General features: G+C 37.6%; 1 protein-coding gene and 1 pseudogene across 1 annotated transcript; one reads left to right on the top strand and one right to left on the bottom strand.

Annotated features, from left to right (window-relative positions):
• The first annotated feature begins 4,347 nt into the window (after window positions 1-4,347).
• LOC105035139 (uncharacterized) lies at window positions 4,348-5,421 on the top strand. The gene is made up of 3 exons (XM_010910577.2): window positions 4,348-4,515; window positions 4,599-4,704; window positions 4,975-5,421. Exons 1-3 carry the CDS (start codon window positions 4,480-4,482, stop codon window positions 5,121-5,123), a joined length of 291 nt encoding a protein of 96 aa, XP_010908879.1. The 5' UTR covers window positions 4,348-4,479; the 3' UTR covers window positions 5,124-5,421.
• Window positions 5,422-17,216: 11,795 nt separating this feature from the next.
• Window positions 17,217-23,235, bottom strand: LOC105035140 (probable glutathione S-transferase DHAR1, cytosolic; annotated as a pseudogene).
• Window positions 23,236-23,462: the final 227 nt, after the last annotated feature.

The raw sequence follows: 23,462 nt of genomic DNA, 5'->3' as shown, positions 1-23,462 counted from the left end.
GGTTAGCCAATTCATGCACATCCCTACCACTGCTCACATAAAAGTTGTTGATAGAATTCTAAGGTATATTAAGAGATCTCCAGAAAAAGGGTTGATATACAAGAAACATGATCATCTCACCCTGGAAGGATATACTGATGCTGATTGGACTAGATCAGTTGATGACGGATATTCTACTACAAGCTATTGTGTGTTTCTTGGAGAAAATTTGCTAGCTTGGAGAAGCAAGAAGCAATCCACAGGTGCTCGCTCCAGTGTAGAGGCTGAGTATCGCACTATGACCCATAGGGTTGCTAAACTTCTGTGGACATGAATTCTCCTAAAGGACATTGGTATTGTAGTGGAGTCTCTTATGAAGTTGTATTGTGATAATAATGGCGGCGATCAACTTTACAAACAATCCCGTCCAACATGATAGGACCAAGCATGTTGAAATTAATTATCATTTTATTCGAGAAAAGATAGACAGTGGAGATTTGTGTCTTCCATATGTCAAATCATCTAATCAAGTGATGGATGTTCTTACAAAAGGACTATCCAAGTTTGAGTACTCACAAGCTCTTGACAAGCTATGCATGGCAAATATCTATGCACAGATTGAGAAGGAGCGTAGAAGGAAGAAATAAAAAAGGACTAACTTGTGAATATTATCATGAGTTGTCATGATCATGAATTATATGGTTGCATCACTATAAGGATTACAGGGGTCATACTTACCATATTTTTTTATGATTATTAAACATATTTGTTTAGATACCATACATGGTCAGATATAATTGTAAAGCTACCATAGTAGCTGTTCCACTTTGATGTATTTATAGATCTATATTTATGGAGTTGAAAAAATAAGAAATACAAAATAATCTTTCTTTCCAAACATCATTTTTTTTCTATAATAATTAAGAATTGAATTCGAGTACGAGTTAAATCATTCTCGACTATTATTTTTAGTCGCTTCATTTTCTTTTTTCCAACTTATTTTATGGGGTTAGTCATGAACTCTTAAATTACAAAGTTTGTTAGTTATCTAAGCATTGTCGAACTTCATTTTCATATTCTACGCATACTATTTCTGGCTTGTTTGACTTAATTCATTCTGATGTATGGAGACCTGCAACTGTTGAATCTTTGGATGGTCACAAATACTATGTTATCTTCATTGATGGTTATGCATATTATATCTAGACATATTTACTAAGGTCTCGAGAAGAAATCCTTCGTATTGTTCAAATTTTTTGCAAAATGATTCTCACCCAATTTGGAAAGAGAATCAAGGTTTTTCGCTCTGATAATGCTTGGGAGTATCTTGCTAATTCCTTTCTTACTTTTTTTCAAGATGAAGGTATTCTCCATGAAACTTCATGAGCCTACACTCCTCAACAAAATGGCATTGCTGAAAGAAAAAATCGTCATCTACTGGATACGGCTCGCACGCTCTTGTTTACCCACAATCTTCCAAAATAGTATTAGGACGATGCCATTCTCATTGCTACATATGTCATCAATCGTATGCCTTCTCAAATTCTTGATACTTAAATTTCTTATCTTTTCTTGAATTTTGATAGACCTCTTTTCTCTTTACCTCTTCACATGTTTGGGTGTCTTTGTTTCATCCATAATTTTGCTCGAGAAAGATCTAAACTTGACCCTCGTGCTATCTCGGGAATCTTTCTTGGGTACTCTCCTACTTAGAAAGGTTATAAGTGTCTTGATTCTACTACTAGGCGTAGGTTTGTTACTAAGGATATTACATTCTTTGAACATGAATCATTTGTACATTGTGGGAACTATCTTTAGGGAGAGACTCATAGTATGGTGGAAGAAAGCTTTCTTATTTCTATTCCCACTCCTATTTCTATCCCCACTTCTTTTGGAGACATCCATAGAGATGAAGGTCAGGGGGAGAATGGAGGAGATATAGAGGCTACTAATGAAGGAAGTCATACTACCGACCACTCTCAAGAGGTTGCTAAGTTGCACGATCCTTATTTTCCACCTGCAGCTGATGTCTTTACTCAAGATAATCTTGATGTTGAACTTAACATACCTATCACCTTGAGAAAAGGAGCTAGAGAATGCACTAAATGTCCTCATTCTAAATATCTTATTGATCAATATGTCAACTATACTCATGTTTCACCCATCTTGCTTTCCTATCTACTATCTCTATTTGCCCAATTCCTAGCTAGTTGTTTTGTAGAGGCTAGGAAGGACTCAAAATGGGATCAAGCTATGGAAGAAGAAATGAGAGCCCTTGAAAATAACAATACTTGGGAGAGGTTGTTGATATTCCTACAGGAAAGCATATGGTGGGTTCTAAATGGGTGTATACTATTAAGTATAACTCTGATGGCACTATTGCAAGATACAAGGTGAGGCTTGTTGCAAAAAGCTTCACCCAGACATACGGCAATGACTACAAAGAGACCTTTGCTCCGGTTGCAAAGTTGAAGTCTGTCCAAATGATCTTATCCATGGCTACTCAATACTTATGGAATCTATACTAGATGGACGTCAAAAATACATTCCTCAATGAAAATTTGAAGGAAGAGGTTTACATGCAACCACCATTGGATTTTAATATTGAAAAAAAATATTGTAGACTGAGGAAAGCATTGTATGGACCGAAACAATCTTTTCGAGCTTGGTTTGATAGATTGCGGATTACCATGAAGAGATTTGACTACACTCAAGGTAATGCTGATCATACTCTCTTTGTGAGAAAAAATGAAAATAAGGTGGTTATCCTAATTGTTAATGTTGATAACACGCTTATCAATAAAAATATGAGGTTGAAATTCAATCTTGGAAGATAGGTTGAGTTCTGAATTTGAAATTAAAGATTTTGGTCACATGAAGTACTTCTTGGGAATAGAAGTAGCGAGATCAAATGGGTGCATCAATTTGTGTTAGAGAAAGTATGCACTCAATCTTCTTTGGGAAACCAAAAAGCTTGGGAGTAAGCCAATCAACACTCCCATAAAGACTAATCATCACTTATCCATCACAAATGGGATCCAACTCTATCGCGAAGAAAAGGAACAATATCAACGTCTTGTAGGTAAACTCTTATATCTCACCCTTACAAGACTTGACATTACTTATGCAATAAGTGTGATTAGCCAATTCATGCACGTCCCTACCACTACTTACATAAAAGCTGTTGATAGAATTCTAAGGTATATTTAGAAATCTCCAAAAAAAGGATTGATATATAGGAAACATGATCATCTCACTCTGGAAGAATATACTAATGCTGATTGGACTAGATCGGTTGATGTCGACGGATGCTCTACTACAAGCTATTGTGTGTTTCTTGAAGAAAATTTACTAGCTTGGAGAAGCAAGAAGCAATCCACAATTGCTCGCTCCAGTGTAGAGGCTGAGTATTGTGCTATGACCCATAGGGTTGCTAAACTTCTATGGATATGAATTCTCCTAAAGGACATTGGTATTGTAGTGGAGTCTCTTATGAAGTTGTATTACGACAATAATGATGGCGATCAACTTTGCAAACAATCCCGTCTAACATGATAGGACCAAGTATGTTGAAATTGATCGTCATTTTATTCAAGAAAAGATGGACAGTGGAGAGTTGTCTTTCATATGTCAAATCATCTAATCAAGTGGTGGATATTCTTACAAAAGGACTATCCAAGTTTGAGTACTTACAAGCTTTTCACAAGCTATGCATGGCAAATATCTATGCACAGATTGAGGGAGTGTAGAAGAAAGAAATAAAAAAAAGATTAATTTATGAATATTATCATGAGTTATATAATCGCATCATGATCGGATATAATTGTAAAGTTACCATAGTAGCTTTTTCACTTTGATGTATTTATAGATCTATATTTATGGAGTTGAAAAAATAAAAAAAAAAATAATTTTTTTTCAAATATTATTTTTTTATAATAATTAAGAATTGAATTCGAGTACGAGTTAAATCGTTCTCGGTTATTATTTTTTTCATATCCGATCAAATTTGTGCCTTAAGTCAGCCGGCTTGGCTCGGCTCAATTGTACGGATACCTCTATCTACTGTACATAGCGTATGTTTGTGGAGGGGCGGTGGACGGCGGCGCGTTGGGCGGTCGGCTGGCGTGTCGTTTAGCGCCCGGCACGTGTGGTGGGCTCGCCGCCTCGCCCATCTTGCGTGCTGGCCTCGAGGCCTTCATGTGGATTGGGTCCCACCAGCACGTGAGAGGCGGTGGTCATGTCGCATGCTGCGAGAGAGCTGTAGGCGGCGCGTATCTCCCTCGTCTCCTCTCCTCCAATCATTCCCCATCTCCCACGTGAACCCCCTGGCCCGCATCTCCTCGTGTTTATTTCTTTCCCCTTCTACTCCCTTCTTTATACTCCCCACTCCAGACCTCAATATTCACTCCCAAAGCAACTCTCTCCCCTTCCCCATCCTTGTCCTATCTTGGTCTCAGTAGCCAGTGTTTATCTGGTGATCACGGGTGGTTTAATCTGATCATGGGTGACTCCTCGTCAGCTTCCTACATCCGAATGGTAATATAAGAGATGAAAACTTTATGACTTTTGATCATTAACTTTTCTTATTATTTCATGGGCTGTATGTGCGTTCACCATAGGTGCAACATCTGATCGAGAAGTGCCTTCTCTTCCACATGAATAAGCAAGAGTGCGTGGATGCCCTCTCCAAGCATGCTAACATTAAGCCTGTCATCACGTCTACAGGTAACCTTTCTATTTTCATTACTCTCGCCTCTCCTCAAAACAAATTACAAATAAGGTTTAGTACCTAACACGAAGTAGGTCATAGTCTAGTGGATCCACCATACATAACTCCTCTATTTAGGAGAAGATTCTGGTTTGAACTTTGTGGGGTGTTTGCTGATGATATTTGCATAAATATTCTGGGGGAAAAAGGGTAAAGAAAAGAAAGGTCTACAACGTACGTTATAGATGATCTTTTGAGGCTGATGTGCGTCTTGTGTGCTGTGTCAGTATGGACGGAGTTGGTGAAGGAGAACAAGGAGTTCTTCGAGGCGTACAATCGAGAGAGGGAGGAGTGGTTGTCGGAGATGGAGACAATGCAAAGGATTCAAAAGATGCTGGCCGAGATCGCTGCCAGAGACTCCAACGACGAAGAGTAGCAGATACCATCCCTTCATGATCGACCTCCAATTAAAGTCTTCCGAACAAGTCTATTAATGTCTACTACTACTGAAGATAGTGGCAGCAAGTTTGTAAATTCCACCACAGGACTAGGGTGGACAAGTAATTAAATAAAGCTTCGAAATTATTCTAGTCAATGTTGGGGGAGGGCTTGGGGTTGGAATGCACGGGGTGGTGTTCTTTTATATATGTACAGGTGGCAGCACGAGGACTCTTGGGTCCATCATGACGTGTAAGTTTTATGGAACTTGATATATATTTTTTCCTTTGGATTGACACGTGGTGGTCTCTGGTGTTCGTGTTGGATCGCGATCGCCTTTCTTCTTCCCACTTTTTCCATGCTTTCGATTAAGACGTGAACGGTGGCTTTCTCTTTCCTCGCGTGACTTGATGAGTGCTTCAAGAATGAGAGAACTGCCTTTTTCTTCCTACGAAAAAAAAAATAGCGAAGTTGGCAAAAGACGGGTTGGTGGAAGTTCAACATTGTTCTGGCATCTGGGGATGTCTAGAGAGTCACGTGGAAGTCACGTGATAGATGTGAGATAAGCCTCATACTGTTTGTATGGTGGTGGATCAAATTTAGCTCCCATGCATGTACCCTCCTTAATGGTGACAACTACTGATGTAGAGGCTTTGTTTTTCTTGATATGCAAGCTAGGTTTCTGAAAACAAAATTAACATGTTAATTATTGGGTGATCATCCATCAAAGAACAGTTAGAAGTGGAGCACGATCCCTTGGATGGCTGTAGCCCATCATTGGATGGATGGCACACACAAGTACAGAATATACGATGCACGTCGTGTTATTTGATAGTCATCCATCCTATGATGGACGACATCCACAAACACACCACACCCTATGGTGCCGCATATGCACTGCAGTGATTGGCGATTAAGATTGATACAAGATGACTTTTAGATGCCGATCCATGCATTTCTCTCTCTCTTAATTTGAATAGGAGACTTTGTTCAACAACATTAAGTCAGAGGAGAAAAAGTGTAGTACCATTGTTGTCATGTTTAATCCATAGGAAAGTGTAAATTATGCAAGGAGTTATGTCTCTTCTTATTTATAAATAGGTCTCACAGGCTGGACAAGAACAGAGTCATCTCTGTCATGCACAAATCTATCCAAATATATACAAACAAATAACAAAGATACTCCAACCATAACTTTCTGCAAACCAGCTGAAGTGCATAATAGGGGGGGTATATGTTGAAGAAATTAACAGGAGAACGTCTTTGTAGAATGGAGAACGAAGGGTGCGCTTGTTTCATATTGTTTCGTAGCACATGGAACTACATGAGGTAGACTAGTATAGGCTGGCAATTGAAAATGCAAGGTAGATTAGGTTATGAGCTTAGTTTATAAGCAAAGTATATTAGCTTATGTGATTGATTTACTATAAGACAAGCCTTGGCATGCTTTTTTCAAACTTTAAAGCATGTTTTTTCCATAGCTAAAGTTTTGAGAATAAGATTCATCCATCACATGCTGTCTTTTTCCAATTTTTCTCATCTCTTACCTTTACTCGATGCTTGTGCGATTCTCGTCTTAACACTATGTGTGTGTATGTGTGTGTGTGTGTGTGTGTGTGTATAATCAAAAGCCTTTCAAACTTACACGTAGGGTTTTCCATAACGCTAATTTTATTGCTCTTATTTCATGATGGTTGTGATCGTCCAGCTATGCACGGTATTCAAACTCGAATGAGAATTTTTTCTGGTAAACTGACGAGAAATTCTGAGTGTATAATACTTGTTCAAATTGTACATACACTTGTTCATGTTTCATGTGCAAGATGTTGAGATGATAATGATATAAGCTTGGTGATATCTAATGCATTGGTTCTAGGAGGGCACATACTCTTGGTCTCTACTTAATATCTGTACAATTTTGCTGCCCCACTGAACAGGCAAGAGACTAGTGTTTTGTTTTCTAATGACGAGTTTTTTTCTGTCATTTTCTGTATGTTGCAATATCAGGAAGCTTTTGTTCTTTTCATATATTCTCTATTATTGCTCTATCTTTTCATCACGGATATATGCATACATTCGCAAAGAATCCAACAGGATCTTGAATTCACGAATGTTTTCACCATAGGTCGCTTGTAATTTACGAATGTTTTGGCCAGAGGTCGCTTATATATATATATATAGCATCTAGGCCGCTCTATACTACACCACCAAAAATCAATAGAAATTATATCCTACAACACGATGCACCATATGGAGGTGCGTCATATTAATCATAGTCACTTATTTTTGCAGACCCACCACTATAAAAATATAGTAGCGGTGATTGGCATGGTGCACTGTCACATAATGTACATGGTATGGGATTTAATTTTTCCAAAACCAGCCCTAGGGCTTTTAAAGAGTCCTCTTTGTGTGAATTATTAGCAACCCAAATGTTGGAAAAGCAGCATTTGCGCTAATCAATTGGAATAATGGGTGATCTAGTTATATATATGGATGCCAAAAAAAAAAAGAAAAAGAGAATAATGGGTGATCCAGTTATATATATATATATATATAGGATAAATTATCTACTTTAGTTTAAACTTAAAAGTAACTATCTACTTGAATTTCAAATAAAAGCAGCTCCCTATTTGAAATATAACTTAAAAGCAACTATCTAAATGATAGTGAAATGACTCAATTGCCCTTGCAGTTATAAAACAACACCATACTATTATAAAATACTATTATACTATTATAAAATTATACTATACTATTATAAAATAACACTGCATTGTTGAAAAATAATACTATAATAAAAGAATACTATACTATGATAATGTAATACTACCTTATTATAAAGGAATAATATATTAGTATAATATAATAAAACAACACTGTGTTATTATAAAAAAATACTATACCAATATAATATAATACTATCTTATTATAAAAAAATACTATACTAATATAATATAATAAAGTAACACTGTATTATTATAAAGTAATACTACACTAATAAAATATAATATTACTTTATTGTACAGAAATACAATACTATGATAATACAATGCGACAATATTTTAAAAGATATAAGGATATAAGGATCATTTCAGTTAAAATGGATAGTTACTTTTAATTTGTATTTCAAATAGATAGCTATTTTTACTTGAAACTCAAGTGGGTAGCTACTTTTAAGTTGAAAGTATAGATGAAAATTTATCTCTAATAGATGGAAACTCAAGTGGATTGCTACTTTTAATTTTAAGAGATACCAAAAGGTGATTGTACCAATCAATCACTGATAGTTCAAACCGATTGATCTAACTTATCATGGGAGAGTAGCCCAACCTAATTATGTTTCTGCTATTTATTGCATGAAGCTCACGATTCTAATGAATAGATAGAATGAGACTATAGCTCTTTTCTAACTCCCACAATTTTCCGGTTTTTTCTCAATAAAATAACTGCTTAATAGCATAAATCATAAAGTGAATTTCTGAATGAAGTTTCTCCTTGAGGTAGATTAAAGTGGGTGGTTTTCTTGTTAGAAAATCCACAATAAGTAACTCAAGAATATTGCCCTAGCAAGATAGCATTTTGTTCATATCCTTTTACGGCAGCAGGAAAGTCCTACAGCATGAGTTGCATGGAGTAAATAAACCTTTTTTTCTATAAGCGTGCACCTTGTATATCCTTGCTTATGCACCACCCTCTACTACATATATAATCTGGTCCCAGCACAAGCTCACATTAGCTAAATATTGCTGAGGCTCACCCATGATCACAAATCCCAGGGGCACAAGTGGCGCTGTCAACAAGTTAGCCATTGTTGATGGTGATCCTTAATTTCTTGAAGGATATTAGTGGGCTTTTCCCCTCTAAACATGTCTTTTTTCTCATCATTGGAGGTGTTTACATCATCATCGTCATCCAAACCAATTCGCTTTACGAGCTTGCATGCAAAACTCTTGGCAGAATGAAAACCAAGACCTTGCTTTTATATATGCTAGCCTTTATAATCTCTTCTAAAGGACAGCTATTAATTAACCTACCAAGAAAAGCTTTTGGTTGGGATCACCACTAAGAGGGAACGCGAGTACTGGATCCACCGTCTGTAGTCTCGCAAAGCATATCTCAGCTGCCTGCCTACTGGTGGCAACCGATCGGTTATCAGGTTGATCAAGTCAGGAACATAGGGAATGGGACCCTGACCATACTCAACCTGACGTCTAATTGAGACCCTAGTTAAAGACTGTCCTATAATTACACAACTCATTGCTCTCAATTTGTTCCTGATAGGTTGAAGCCATGTTCAGCCAGCCCAAACCCAGAAAGGCATCCCAGACCCACGCACGCGGGCGCGCGCACGAAAACACCGGCCTAAGCCCAAGCAATGTGCGAGACGATCGGTGTACGTAGTTTTCTGTGGATCAAGTGCGGTCCACGAGATTTGAGCACCATCAGACGGTCGAGATCGCACCATACACGCGATTAGACAGCGGAGGTTCCTCCTTACTATATAAATTGGTGGTGGCCCACTTCATTGGCGTGATCGGACAACTTCGCTTCTTCCTGATTTTGATCGGATGGTTGAGGACGATCTCCGATTTGTTTTGGGCTGTTACGTGATTGTTTTCAGGTGTTTCCAGACGGTGCGATGAAGATCGGACAGCAGAAAAACTTGTTTGATTTCTACATCGAAACGGAGTCCATTTTTTATGTGGTTTGGACCAGATTTCACCCAATGACGAGCTCTATTTAAAGGGAGGGCCTCGGACGAGTTTAATAGCAGCCTGAGAGCAATGAAAATAACAATAAAAAAGTCCAAGAGAAGAGGAAGAATAAGAGAGACGTGAGATTCCTTTGAGAGAAAAAAATAAAAGAGTATTTTTCTTTTATAAAAGAGAGTTTGTATGAGCCTTTTATTTTTCTTCTCCAATTTTATACTTTGTTGCGCCATAGATTATTAATAGAAGAATATTGAAGAGGTCTTGCTCGTGGACGTAGGACAACAATCAGGCCAAACCATGTAAATCTGGTGTGCTTTCTTTTCTCTTATTTTTTATTGCTTGATTATCTCTCCTATTTTGCATTCTACATTTGTTCAGTTATCTTTCCTCTACAAAACGATCTTATTTCTACTGTGCTTATGTGCTGTATGGATAAAGGTGTGCTCGATTACCCCACAGTCGGTCCTTTCAGTTTGGTATCAAAGCGTGGAGATTCTTTTGTAGACAGTTTGATTTGAAACAATAATGGACAAGGTGACGACAATAAAATATGAGATACCGAGGTTTGATGTATCAAACTTTGTACTTTGAAAGATGAAGATGCAGGTAGTATTGATCAAGAATGATTGTAAAATTGCTTTGCAAGAAAAAAAATGCAAACCTCAAGAGATGACAGATGGTCAATATAAGAAAAAAGACAAGCTGGCAATGATGAACCTCTATTTGGCGTTGGATGATTCGGTATTATTCAATATCGAGACCGAAACTACTGCAAAAAGGATTTGAAAAAAATTGAAGAATTTCTATGAAGAAAAGTCTTTGGTAAATAAAATCTATTTAAGACGACAATTATACAATCTAAAGATGAAGGATGGGACATCAGTTCAAGAGCACTTGGGTGTATTCAATTCCACTGTGAGCAAGCTTGTGGCCCTAGATGTCAGAATTGATGATGAAGAGAAGACTAACATTCTACTTTGTTCTATGTTGAAGTTTTGGGATAATCTTATTATGAACTTGAGTCACATTGAAATTTTTAAGATGGAGTCAGTTGTTGCATCATTGCTTACAGAAGAAATGAGATGAAAATTTAGCCAAAAAAGCTCTTCAGGAGAAGCCATGGTAGCATGGGACAGGCTTTTTGAAAGAGAATGTAGTGATCAAAGGAAGACAAGATCTAAATTCAAGGGCAAGAAGAAGGTGAAATATTGGAATTGTGAAAAAATATAATATGTAAAAAAAATTACTGGACTAAAGGAGTTGATACAAAATCTAAATCGAGAAACTTTTAAGGCAATATAGCAGAAAGTGAAACTGGTTCGGCTACTTCAGATGACGGGGATGCATTGACGGTATTGAAAAGATTTGAGCTCGCACATTATTGGATTTTAGATTCGAAGGCATCTTTTCACTTGACTCCTTTTAAGGAGTGATTTTATACATACAAATCATTGGATGGAGGAGTTATCTATTTGGGTGTTCTAATGTACAGTATGTTCCTGCACTGTGCAAGAGTCTACTATCACTTGAAAAGTTTTGTAAACAAGGTTTAAAGTTTATCGGAGAGAGATTAATTGAAGGTATCTAAAAGGTGTTTGGTGGTGATAAGGGGAGTACAAATATGCGGTCTTTATAAATTGATGGGCGAGACTCAAGTAGGAGAGGTGGTAGTAGCAAGTTCAAAGATGGTATCTTCGATGATTTAGCATCGATGTTTGGGACATATGAGCGAGCGTGGGCTACAATTATTATCAAATAAGGAGCTTCTTCCGAGGTACAAGTCAGCGCCACTGGAATTTTGTGAAGATCGTATCTATAGTAAACAAAGAAGGATCTTTTTCTTTTTATCACAGCAACAGAGTAAAAAATTTTTTGAGCTAATCCATTTAGATACTTGAAAATCATCTGATAGATCATTGGATGGGTATTTCTACTCCGTTTTCTTCATTGATGACTATTCTCGAAAGACTTAGATATATATTCTGAAGTGAAAATCCGATGTTTTTGAAACCTTCAAAAAATTCAAAACTGGTAAAAAATGAAAAAGATTTAAAAATTAAATGCCTACATTCTGATAATGGAGGAGAATATTGCTCCAAAGAGTTTGATGAATTTTATGGTGAGCATGAAATTCAGCGACAACTTACGATTTTTGGGACACCACAGCAAAATGGTGTGGCAAAGAGATTTAATAGAACACTTATGGAAGGAGTCCATATTATGATGAGCACGGCAAAATTTGACAAAAGATTTTGGGCAAAGACTGCGTGCACGGCTTGTTACTTAATCAATTAAGCACCGACAAAATCTCTTGGGTTGGAAATTCTAGAAGAACTTTAGAGTGGCAAGTCAGTAAATTATTTTCATCTCCATATCTTTAGATGTGATGTATATATATGGATTCCAAAAGAAAAGAGGATAAAATTAGACAGAAACTCTCGGAGGTGCATTTTTCTTGGCTATACTAAAGGAGTAAAGGGGTATCGATTGTGGGACCCTACTACCCACAAGATCGTTCTTAGCCGAGATATTGTTTTTAATGAAGAATCTTTTCAAGACATCAAGGAAAAGCAAGATGATAAAGTCATTACTTCTATTGAGTTCTCTGATGTAGGTGACGAGATGCAGCAGAGCAAGCACAGGTGAACGATGAGGTAGTTGATGATGGATCAAGTGCGGAGTCTCCGCAATCTCCTGAGGATGCTATCTCACTAGAAGAGCTATTAATAGAGTCTGAGCGGCCTAGGAGGGTCATTAGACCTCCGGCGAGATATGATGACTATGTCACTTCTTTCATTCCTTCTGCTAACCATGTTTGTGCTTATGTTGCTTTAGCGGAGGAGGATGAGCCGACTTCATAGAGGGAAGCATGTGAGTCCACCAATGCTAAAAAGTGGCATTGTGCTATGAAGGAGGAGATGGAGTCACTTCGGAAGAACAAGACATAGGAGCTTGTAGTTCTATCGAGGAGAGGAGTCCGATCGAATGTCGGTGGGTCTATAAAATGAAGAAGGATACAGATGAAAATGTGAAAAAATTCAAAACGTGGTTGGTGGTGAAGGGTTATGCTTAAAAGTCAGGAATTGATTTTGATGAGATCTTCTCACTAGTGGTTCGTTTTACTATAATTTGGATTGTTTTGACGATCGCGGCAGTCATGGATTTAGAGCTCGAGCAGATGGATGTAAAGATGGCTTTCTTATATGGTGACTTGGAGGAGGAGATTTATATGGCGCAACCTAAAGATTTTATTGAAAAGAGCAAGGAGGAGTTGGTTTGTCAGCTGAACAAATTATTGTACGGTCTCAAACAGGCATCGAGGTGTTGGTACAAGTAATTTGATTCTTTTATTGTGAGTTTGAGATTTGATCGACTGGAGGCAGATCATTATGCATATTTCTGCAATTATAATGATCGGAGCTTCTGTATCTTGCTATTATATGTCGATGATATGGTGGTCACAGAAAATAGTAGGAGTCGGATATCAGATCTGAAAATTCAGTTGGCTGGAGAGTTTGAGATGAAGGACTTAGGAGCTATGAACCAAATACTCAGGATGAAGGTGCTACGGGAGAGGAAGGATAGGAAGGTCTGGCTTTCACAAAAAAGATATGTGGAGAAAGTTCTGCGGTGCAATATGCAGAATGCAAAGTCGGTGTCTACCCCATTTTCTATTCAGTTGAAACTGTCACCAGAGCAATCACTCAATACAGAAGCAGAAAAGGCTGACATGGCCTAGGTACCATATTCATCAACAGTAGGGAGTCTTATGTTTGCCATGGTATGCACAAGACCAGATATTGCATAAGTAATGGGAGTTGTGAGCCAGTATATGATGAATCCAGGTAGCGACTATTGGACTGCAGTAAAGTGGATCCTCCGATATCTGAGGGAGACGACTGATCATTCACTCTGTTATAGTTTAGCAGGTTTAGAGTGCATTGGGTATGTTGATTCTGATTTTGCAAGTGATCAGGATAAGAGAAGATCTACTACAAGCTATGTGTTCTCCATAGACGGCGATACTATTAGCTGGGAGTCTAAGCTTCAATCAGTGATGGCATTAATTATCAATGACAGAAGTAGAGTATATTGCAATGACACACGTATGCAAAAAAGCTATCTGACTCAAGAGGGTTTTTAGAGACTTCAAGATGAAACAAGATATGATGAGGGTGAATTATGATAGTCAAAGCGCATTGCACTTGACGAAAAATCCGATGTTTTACTCTCGGACGAAGCATATTGACATTCGCTATCATTTTTTGAGAGATGTGGTTGATGATGGTTTAGTTTCATTGTTAAAAATTCATACTAATGCAACTTCAGCAGATGTGTTGACAAAGCTGGTGACTTGGGAGAAGTTCAATTGGAGTAAAACTTCTCTCAGTCTTGGAGCTATGTGAGGAGTGGGAGGTTGGCAAGACCTTTAGGGATGACATTCTTGTGAGTTCGGCACATATCTTCAAGTGGGAGGATTGATAGGTTGAAGCCATGTTCAGCCGGCCCAGACCCAGAAAAGCAGCCCAGGCCCATGCACGTCGGCGCGCATGAAAATGCCGGCCCAAGCTCAGGCGATGTGCGAGATGATCGGTGTATGCGGTTTTCTGTGGACCAGGCACGGTCCACCAGTGGTCCATGAGATCTGAGCACCATCAGATGGTCGAGATAGCGCCATACACACGATCGGATGCCCGAGGTTCCTCCTTACCATATAAATAGGTGGTGGCCCACTTCATTGGCGCGATCGGATGGCTCTGCTTCTTCTTGGTTTTGATCGGATGGCTAAGGATGGTTCTCCGATTTGTTTTGGGCTGTTATGTGATTGTTTTCAGGCATTTCCAGATGGTGTGATGAAGATCGGATGGCAGGGAAACTTGTTTGATTTCTACATCAAAATGAAGTTCATTTTTTATGCGGTTTGGATCAGATTTCACCTGATGATGAGCTCTATTTAAAGGGAGGGCCTCGAAAGAGTTTGATAGTAGTCTGAGAGCAGTGAAACAACAATAAAAAAATCCAAGAGAAGAGAAAAAATAAGAGAGACGTGAGATTCTCTTGAGAGAAAAAATAAAAGAGTATTTTTCTTTTATAAAAGAGAGTCTGTGTAAGTCTTTTATTTTTTTTCTTCAATTTTGTACTTCATTGTGTGTGGATTATTAATAGAAGAATGTTAAGGAAGTCTTGTCCGTGGATGTAGGCCAACAATCAGTTCGAACCACGTAAATTTGATATACTTTTTTTTCTCTTATTTTTTATTACTTGATTATCTTCTCTATTTTACATTTTATTTATTTTAGTTATTTTTTTTTTATAAAATATTTTTTTTTTCCATTATATTTGTGTGATGTATAGATCAAAATATACTTGATTATCCCACGATCAATCCTTTCAATTTCAAAGATAAACCCGGCCATCGTATAGCAAGTTTGGCCAATTTAATTCAATCAAAATCCTCTGTGGTATAATCTGTGCATGTCTCCGCGGCCATCAAACAATCCATATTGAATATGATACAATATATATTTAAGGACCACCTTGTCTGATGGCCATTTATTTTTTGATGATAAATATTTATAATTATGCAATACTCCATCATGCACGTAGAGAGAGAACATCAACCGTATGTATAAAAATTAGGTACTGGTGCCGTGCAGGTAGCATTGCCGGAGGTGGACGATCTGTCCTTCGTCTGAAGATGAAATTTTGGGCCTATCGATGATGCCAATACTTCGTACCAAATGAGTTGATGAATCACGGGGGTGCTCATGGGTAAAGCCGTTCTTGTCGTGGCTATTAGCCGAAAGCGGTGCTGTGCACAACGACAAGTGCCACTTTATTGGTGCTCCAACGCTTTGCCACCTGCCCACAAAGAAAGGCACCCTCGATGATGCCTGACCGCACCGTGCCCGTAAGCAGCCGCTGTCTAACCTCTCCCTGTGCGCCCCAAAATCGGCATTTTAAAGTAGAGAAACAACAAGATCAAATGGAGCATCATATGAGTAAGACGTCCATGAGAGAGTCCACTCCAGATGAAGGAGAAACTAGTGGCACGTTTGTGATTGCACTGGATTGTTCTGGTTTTACTCTTTCCATATTAACAGCAAATGGCGATGACTAGCTGATCGCAAGCTGGCTTGAACTTGCTTTGAATTCTTCATCATCTCCAGGTAGTCCAAAGTGACTACATATTCGAAGGGTGACTGATAATACTCAGCATCTGAAAAATTTGCTGCCAAATTTTCTGAACAGGACAGTGAAACATGAGGTGGTTAATGGATTCTATCTTTGCATTACAGGAAACAAAATCACAGTCCACCTTAAAACCCTTTCTTATCGTGTTCTTTTTTATGTTGAACATATCACTGATTTACCAGCTGCATGTAACTTTTAGGTTTCTCCAGAGCTGCAGCCTGGTAAAGGTATTTTGCCTAGGACGATCTGAAACCTCCATCTAACAATTTATAGATTTTTGCTGTCTTCCAACATATAGTGTCCGTATTACTATAAGGATTGATATCAGTTAAAAGATTGTCCGGTAGAGAGCATTCTGGATCAGCCTCTTCAGTTAGTGGCCTTAGGATCTTGATTGTCCAGGATCTTAATTTTTTGTTAAATTGATAGTCAAGTGTCACCCCCTTATTGCTGCAATAGAATTATACAATTGGAGATAGCCACTCTAATGTCAAATCATCCAACCAAGGTTTTTGTCCCCTCTAAAACCTTATCTCTTTTCCAGTGCCAAGATTAAATTGGTTCACGGTAAAGGCAACAGTCTCACAACCTCCATTCAAACCACAGATAGATTCCTCTTCCACCCTTGTTTGATGCCTATGAGTCAGCAGGCTTACCGTAAAAAAATATTTTTTTATTTTTTTAATTTTTAAAAATAAAAATTAAAAAATAATATTTGATAACATCATAAAAAATAAAAAATAAAAATCAAAATAATTACTTTATATGTAAAGCAAAAATTTTTTGCTTTCCAAACCTTACTTTTCTGCTTTTTTTTTGCTTCCCTACGTCTAAAACGTCAAACTAAAAAATAAAAAACTCGAACCCTTCTCCCTCGTCGAGCTCTTCACCTACCATCCTCAAATGTTGCTTATTTCTTTATAGCAACATAGTTATTAAACATACTTTTTACTTTTTTGCTTTTACTCAATAGCAAAAATAAAAAAAAAATAAAAAATATTTTTTTAAAATCAAAAGTGTAATCAAATGCACCCTTAGGATTTTCATAGGGTAAATTCAGACACAAAATCAGCACATAAGATTCAAACTACATGTCTTATGATGCAGGACAAAACCACTCTGCCAACATTAGCTGAGAAAATATGTATATACTGCATAGTAATTAAAGAGAGGGAAACACATAAAAAAGATCCAATGTGTACTCACTTTTTATATATAAAACTTGAAACTAAGATTTGCTATCTTGGTGCCGGACCCTATATTGATACATCCTTTTACAGTGTCAATGCACGATATGGACCGGTACGATAATGTCGGTATGGTATGGTACTGCATACTGAGATACTACCGGTACAATATGGCAAACACTGCTTGAAACAATTTGAAGGATGGATTACAACTAGAAATTTAGATAGGCCCAATTGCTCGTGATGGAGAAGATGACAGCACAATAACATCACAGCTCATGAAGCCAAATAAGAGGCTGCATCAGTTACGTAGACTGCTTTACAGCAGCTGCCAAACATTGTATTGTACAGGTATTTGGAAGAAATTTTAGGCATTTACTTTAGGCTCCCACCCTTCAATCAAGTGCTCCACCGCAGGCATGGTCTTTATGAATGAATCTCGACTGAAAAGTGACTGCATGAAATTGAAAAAGTTCAATAGTTACTTAAAAAGTTGCAGAAGCGATAGAGATGGATCCATGCTTCAGAAACATATAATGCATGAAAAGTGGTGTCAAAACCATTGTAAGGAATCTAGATCTCTCAGGTTTCATGTTCCAGTAATATCAAGTGGGAAGGGAGACAATTAGTCAAATCTGGACCTATTTGATTCACAATCCTTGAAATGGGACAATATCAACATGCACTACAAGCTTTTTGCTTGTCAATCTTTGATGATCAAAATCTCCCTCAAAAGCAAAATCTTTGATGACCAAATTACAGGTGTATTTGCAGTTCAACTGATAAACTGAAGAGAGTAGCATAGGTGAAGCATGTCATGCATTAAACTCGAAAGTTGTGGTTGGAGAAAGTGCAAGAATCTGTCAACTACTGATGGAACTAAGTTAGGCAAGATTAAGGTGCATACCTTCATGTAACCATGAACACGAGTCAAATTTTCTGGGACAATCCAGCTTTTAAAATGACCAAGGGCAACCTCAAGATGAAATAATTTTGGTGCCAGACTCAAATCAACAGCAGAAATATTTTCTCCATTGATAAATGGGCCCTGCCAATAATGAAGAACTGGTCATGACCCAACAAGAGATGCCAAAACAGTTTTAATTGTGTGAGGTTTCATCGTATGTGTGCATGTGTCTGTTGACTATTCAATTGGCTTTAGACATTAAGCAAGCCAACAATTATATTGCTCTTATTAAAAGTTACGCATGTATAGCCCACTGTTTTCCAATCACCGTACATAGATATGACTTACAAAATTGGTGACAGTTGTCAAGCAAATCCAACATTACTTAAGAATCCTGCAAGTGTGAAGACCTACTTATGTACATACATGATCTTTGGGATGCTCATCCAAAGTAGCAATTCGTTCACCAATGCCTGCTCTGAACCATCACTTGGATCTTTGCTTTTCAAGAATGTCACGAAAGAAGAGAATATTTTTGATCCCCTGAAACACAATACTAAAAGTTTGAGAGATTTTTGTTCTTTCTGGGAAATGAAGCAATACTAAATAATAAATACTCTGAACACAAGATACTGCTATGAAATTTTGTGCAACCAGCATACATTTTCCAAAGGGTTTCCTTATACATCAAATTAGATAAAAATAGAATTAATTTTAACCTACATGTCTTTGCACCCTTATTGCAAGAGCCCTGAGAAGATCCAGTAAGTCCATCTAAGAGAACACTTGATTTAATATTTCAGATATTGGAAGCCAAGTATGATACTTTTGCAAATAAGTATGCTTCCATCTTCTTTTCTTCTTCTTCCCTTTTTTTTTTTTTTTTTTTTTTTTTTTTTTTTTTGGTGGCATGTTGTTGGGGGGGTGAAAATGCCTTGACATTTCAGTGATGTTAGGAACAACAAAGATTAAGCATGTAACATTTGCAATTGTTATTACGGCAAGCATGCATCATGCACAATGTGGGATGCAAAATGCAGTTGAACCATGCTACACAGAGAAGAATAAGAATCTTAGAAACAGAACGTGGTACAACAAGAGAATTTCAGTAGGGCACAGAAAGATCAACATGGTTATACAGCTTGTTGGTTGAGGAAAAGGAAAAGAAAGAAAGATTGTCTAGTCAAGTTGACCCTCATAGCTGAAAAGGTAAAATTGAGAGAGAAAAAATTCAGGCACCTCCATAGCCAAATAAGCAGTCTCAAAAGGAGACTGTTGACATTATCCTTTCATTAATAAGGGGAAGCACCTTGCTTCCTCCATTCTCTTTCAAAAAGAAAAAAAAATAAAAAAAGACTGGAACACTAGAGCTGTACATATTGAGTGGTAAAAAGGCAGTCCAAAAATATTAGAAGCAAAATAAAAAAATAGAGAATAGAAAATGAATGAAAAGAATGGTTATTATACACAGGTAGAGACCCAAGACTTTCCAGGAGAAAGCCATGTGCAATTGAATCCTAACATAAACTACTGTGGACTGAAAGAACCCTATATAGGAGAGTGTTTTCACTCTACAGATGATATATTACCTAGAAGTCCCTAAAGCATCTGTCAATATTAACTACCATTGCAGTCAACAAGTTTTGTGTGATCAACCGATAATGACATATATTTCAAAAAAGAATCATGCAATTTAATAGAACTGGTAGTAATTTGCTCCATTGAAGTTTGATGCCATCATGAGATAATCAGTATGACATCACCAACATTTAAATAAAAAAAATCAGGGGCAGCTTCATGCCTTTTTCCTCCATCTTTAGCACTTCATCAGTGAAAGCTTGGAGCCTGATCTTAGTTTCTTGCAGCAGACAAGTGGAAATGGCTATCGTAATAGGAGAGCCAGGGAAGATAAAACTTTGTGAAGACAGTACACTAGCTAGCTGGAAAAAACAAAAAGACCCACTAAAATTATATCACCTTTACTTATCTGCAGAAAAAACCTTCATAAAAATTTACTTTAATCTCTGCAGTAAGATTGGGCAAACCCCAAAAAATGAAATGTCTATGCACATGTCTATATGTATGTCTAATGCCTATGTATATTTATATACCGACCATGTCAAGGTGGAAGTGCTGTCTTACTAAGTAAATTGAAGTTAGATTATATGAAAAAGTTTATGAAGGCAGAATACTGGCTAGCAACAAAAAGAACCTAAAAAAAGGAAAGCATGGGAACGTACCTGTACCAACAAGAATTGAGGATCAAGAGTCAGGGAGAATTAAGCAAAACAGAAAAAGAACAAATGTGTATATACATGTCTACAAGGATGTCTAATGCATACATATATTTATATACTGACCATGGTGAGGTGGAAGTGCCATCAAACTAATCAGAAAGAAGTTAGATTGTATGAAAAAGTTTATGAAGGCAGAACACTAGCTAGCAAATATAACAATCTAGTGTCTCACCTAAAAACGACTGGCTAGAAAGTATTATTTAGGTTCTTTGGCCTATATAAATACCCAAGATCTATCCAATTCATAGCCGATATGGGACTAAATGCACATTGGCTATTTAAGTTCGTTGACCCCACCCCAAAGAGCAAGTCAGAAGATGCAATTTGAGTTCCTTGACCCTGTATAAGTACCCAAGAACTACCCAGTGCATAGTTGAGGGATTAAACACATACCTGCACGGGTCCTCACAACAACAAAGAACCAAAAGAAAAAAAAGAGAGCATTAGAATTTACTTATATCAATATGAGGATCAAGAGTCTACTCCAATCAACTGTTTATGCATGACAAGAACCAAAGCAAGTAGTTTACTATAAACCCCAAGTGAGCCTAAAGCAGAAACTCTATGAGACATAGGAAAAATGAAAAATAAGTACACATACACCTATATGCTTGTTGTGTACTATATATGTATCATAATGCTTATCTTGATGGGTATAGATGAGGCCTGGTGATGTTGAGATGGAAATGTTGGCCAACTATATCGACTGAAGGAAGAAGAAATGGAAAAGGCATGAAGACAGCATACCAGCTATTTGAAATAGCCCAAAGAAACCACTAAAATAAATCACCTTTGTTTATACAAGCCTTCATATGACGATTGTCAGACCATCTCAATTCAGCTCTTAGCATATGATGCGAACCTCATCATACAGTTTACACTCTGTGGTGAGAGTTGGGCAAAAATTTTTTATGAGATTTCACAAGAAATGAAAAGGAGTTGTAAACAAACACAGTCATCATTGCATCAGTTCATAGCAGGTGCATGCTGTGAATGTTGAGGTGAAGGCACCATCAAACTAGGCCAAATGAAGTCAGATGAAATGAAAAAAGCACGATCATGCGTAGCAGTGATTAAGTGAGGTCCTCAAGCCAAATAAAGAAAGTCTATGTATAAAGTTGAGGATATGAAACGCTAGTGTTTGTAGAGAATTCATGCAGTTATAGAATCTAAATATGAAGAAGAAAATTTTGAATGAAAGACAATGGAATGGGCATCAAAGATCATTTAATTACATATATTTAAAAATAGTATATTTTACACTTCTTTTTTTTTGCCTCTAGAAATTTGGCTGCTGATGTCATGTTTTTGGCAGTCCCTCCTGCTCGTGTTTCAAAGTAACCAATTTTTTCGTACCAGATTACATCTGAAAAGTTTATCATCTTTTTGTGCTTCTCAGAAGCACAGTACCAATGTGCAATGATATGCGGCATGCAGAAATGTTTGCCTAAGTTAGGCATGCTAACGTTTTGCTATTTATATTCTTTTTATGCTTGGTTACTAGATCAGTTTGGTCAAAGATTTTACAAATCTTCCTTGGTTTGATTTTTTTTTTTTTTTGTGTGGGGTGGGGTGGGGTATAAAATTTTGATTTGATTTTTAAAATTCATGTGTAGTATTGGTGCGGGCTAGCCCAAGAGGTTAATGAGACAGTCTAAGTTTGTTCACCATTTACATTTTCTGAAACTCAAAAGCATAAACACACGTAAGCAACAGATGGTTTCTCCTACAAAACTTCTAAAACCATCCAGACTCCTACTTTCAAAATCTTTTCCTTCTTTTACGTTACCTTTTTCTGAACAATCTCCGCCCGCAATTTTAATCAGGCATTAAAAAAAAAAATTCCAAGGCCTCACATGATAAATTTTATCTTCTCTTGGATTACATTTTTAAAGCAATCAAAAGGAACTCTTGGTTGGTTTCCATCATCTTCACTTAGCTTGTATTGATTGGGCCATTCTAACCCTTTTTTCTAAGTTACTCTGCATGTATCCTTGCAATTCCTTTCAACAGTATTTGCAAATTAAGCTAGGGTGGTGCCACACTTGACCATAATCACATAGTAAAAGAGCATATCCACACTACATACGAATGATACAGGAAAACATCAAACATAACTTCAACATTATAACGGGAGGAAAGAAAGGAAATCATAAAAAGAAGACAATTGCAGAACATACAGTACTGAATACTCTGGAGGAGTCACCAGCGAAGGATTTGGGTATTGCTCGTCGATCACTTGAGTGATCACGTCCGAATCTGGAGTTCAGTTGCCATCCTCGCATTTGATCACCGGCACCCTTCCCTCAGGGCTAATTTCCAAGAACCTGAACCAAAATTTCCCTTTTTTTTGTTTTTTTTCCAAAAAGTAAAGAGCTTTTACCACTAGAAAGAAGAAAAAAAGGAATAAAAAGCAGAAAAATGGGTCACCATTCTGGCTTATCACCAAGGTTGATCAGCTTCATGTGATAGGGGATGTTCTTCTCCTCCAAAGTAAGAAGAACCCTCTGGCTAAAAGGACCTTTTTTCAAAACAAAAAAGCGGAATTAGTTGAGGAGTCTAAGAACAGAGGAGAAGGGAGCATGGGAAGGGAGATGAGGAGTTACATTCGCCGAGGACATCGGGGGAACCCACGGCGGCCTTGACGCAGACTTCGACGGAGGCGACGGCAGCCATTAGCGGTGGCGGAAGGAAACGGCGGGAGCGCTGTGCTGGTTTCTCTTTCTCGCTGAGCTCTTTTTCAACTTTCAAGGTTTGGGGACCGACTTTCGCCATGAGCGACCTTTGAGTTGCATTTTATAAGCAGAGCGGCGCCAAAAGTAGGGATGGCGGTTTGGATCGTATACTATCCATCTCTAAACCCAAATTTAATATTTTATATTCAAATTTTACCCAATACCTAATCAGATAAGAAAAGAGATATTCATCCCTATACCCAACGGATTCAGAAATACCCATAGATAACCCATTTCCTCATACTCAATCCATACCCACCCCATACCCAATCCATATCCGTCTATTCTATATCCAAAAAAA

Source organism: Elaeis guineensis, chromosome 10, assembly GCF_000442705.2.
Source record: "Elaeis guineensis isolate ETL-2024a chromosome 10, EG11, whole genome shotgun sequence".
Classification (NCBI taxonomy): Eukaryota; Viridiplantae; Streptophyta; class Magnoliopsida; order Arecales; family Arecaceae; genus Elaeis; species Elaeis guineensis.
The sequence above is the reverse complement of the archived record's forward strand: the minus strand, read 5'-3'. Positions and strand labels throughout refer to the sequence as shown.

What these genes read in the sequence shown, in the direction of transcription:
- LOC105035139 (XM_010910577.2), top strand. Translation starts at nt 4,480, where the DNA reads ATGGGTGACTCCTCGTCAGCTTCCTACATCCGAATG. An exon ending in CAGCTTCCTACATCCGAATG is followed by an intron (nt 4,516 to 4,598) that starts GTAATATAAGAG and finishes CGTTCACCATAG; the next exon opens with GTGCAACATCTGATCGAGAA. An exon ending in GCCTGTCATCACGTCTACAG is followed by an intron (nt 4,705 to 4,974) that starts GTAACCTTTCTA and finishes GTGCTGTGTCAG; the next exon opens with TATGGACGGAGTTGGTGAAG.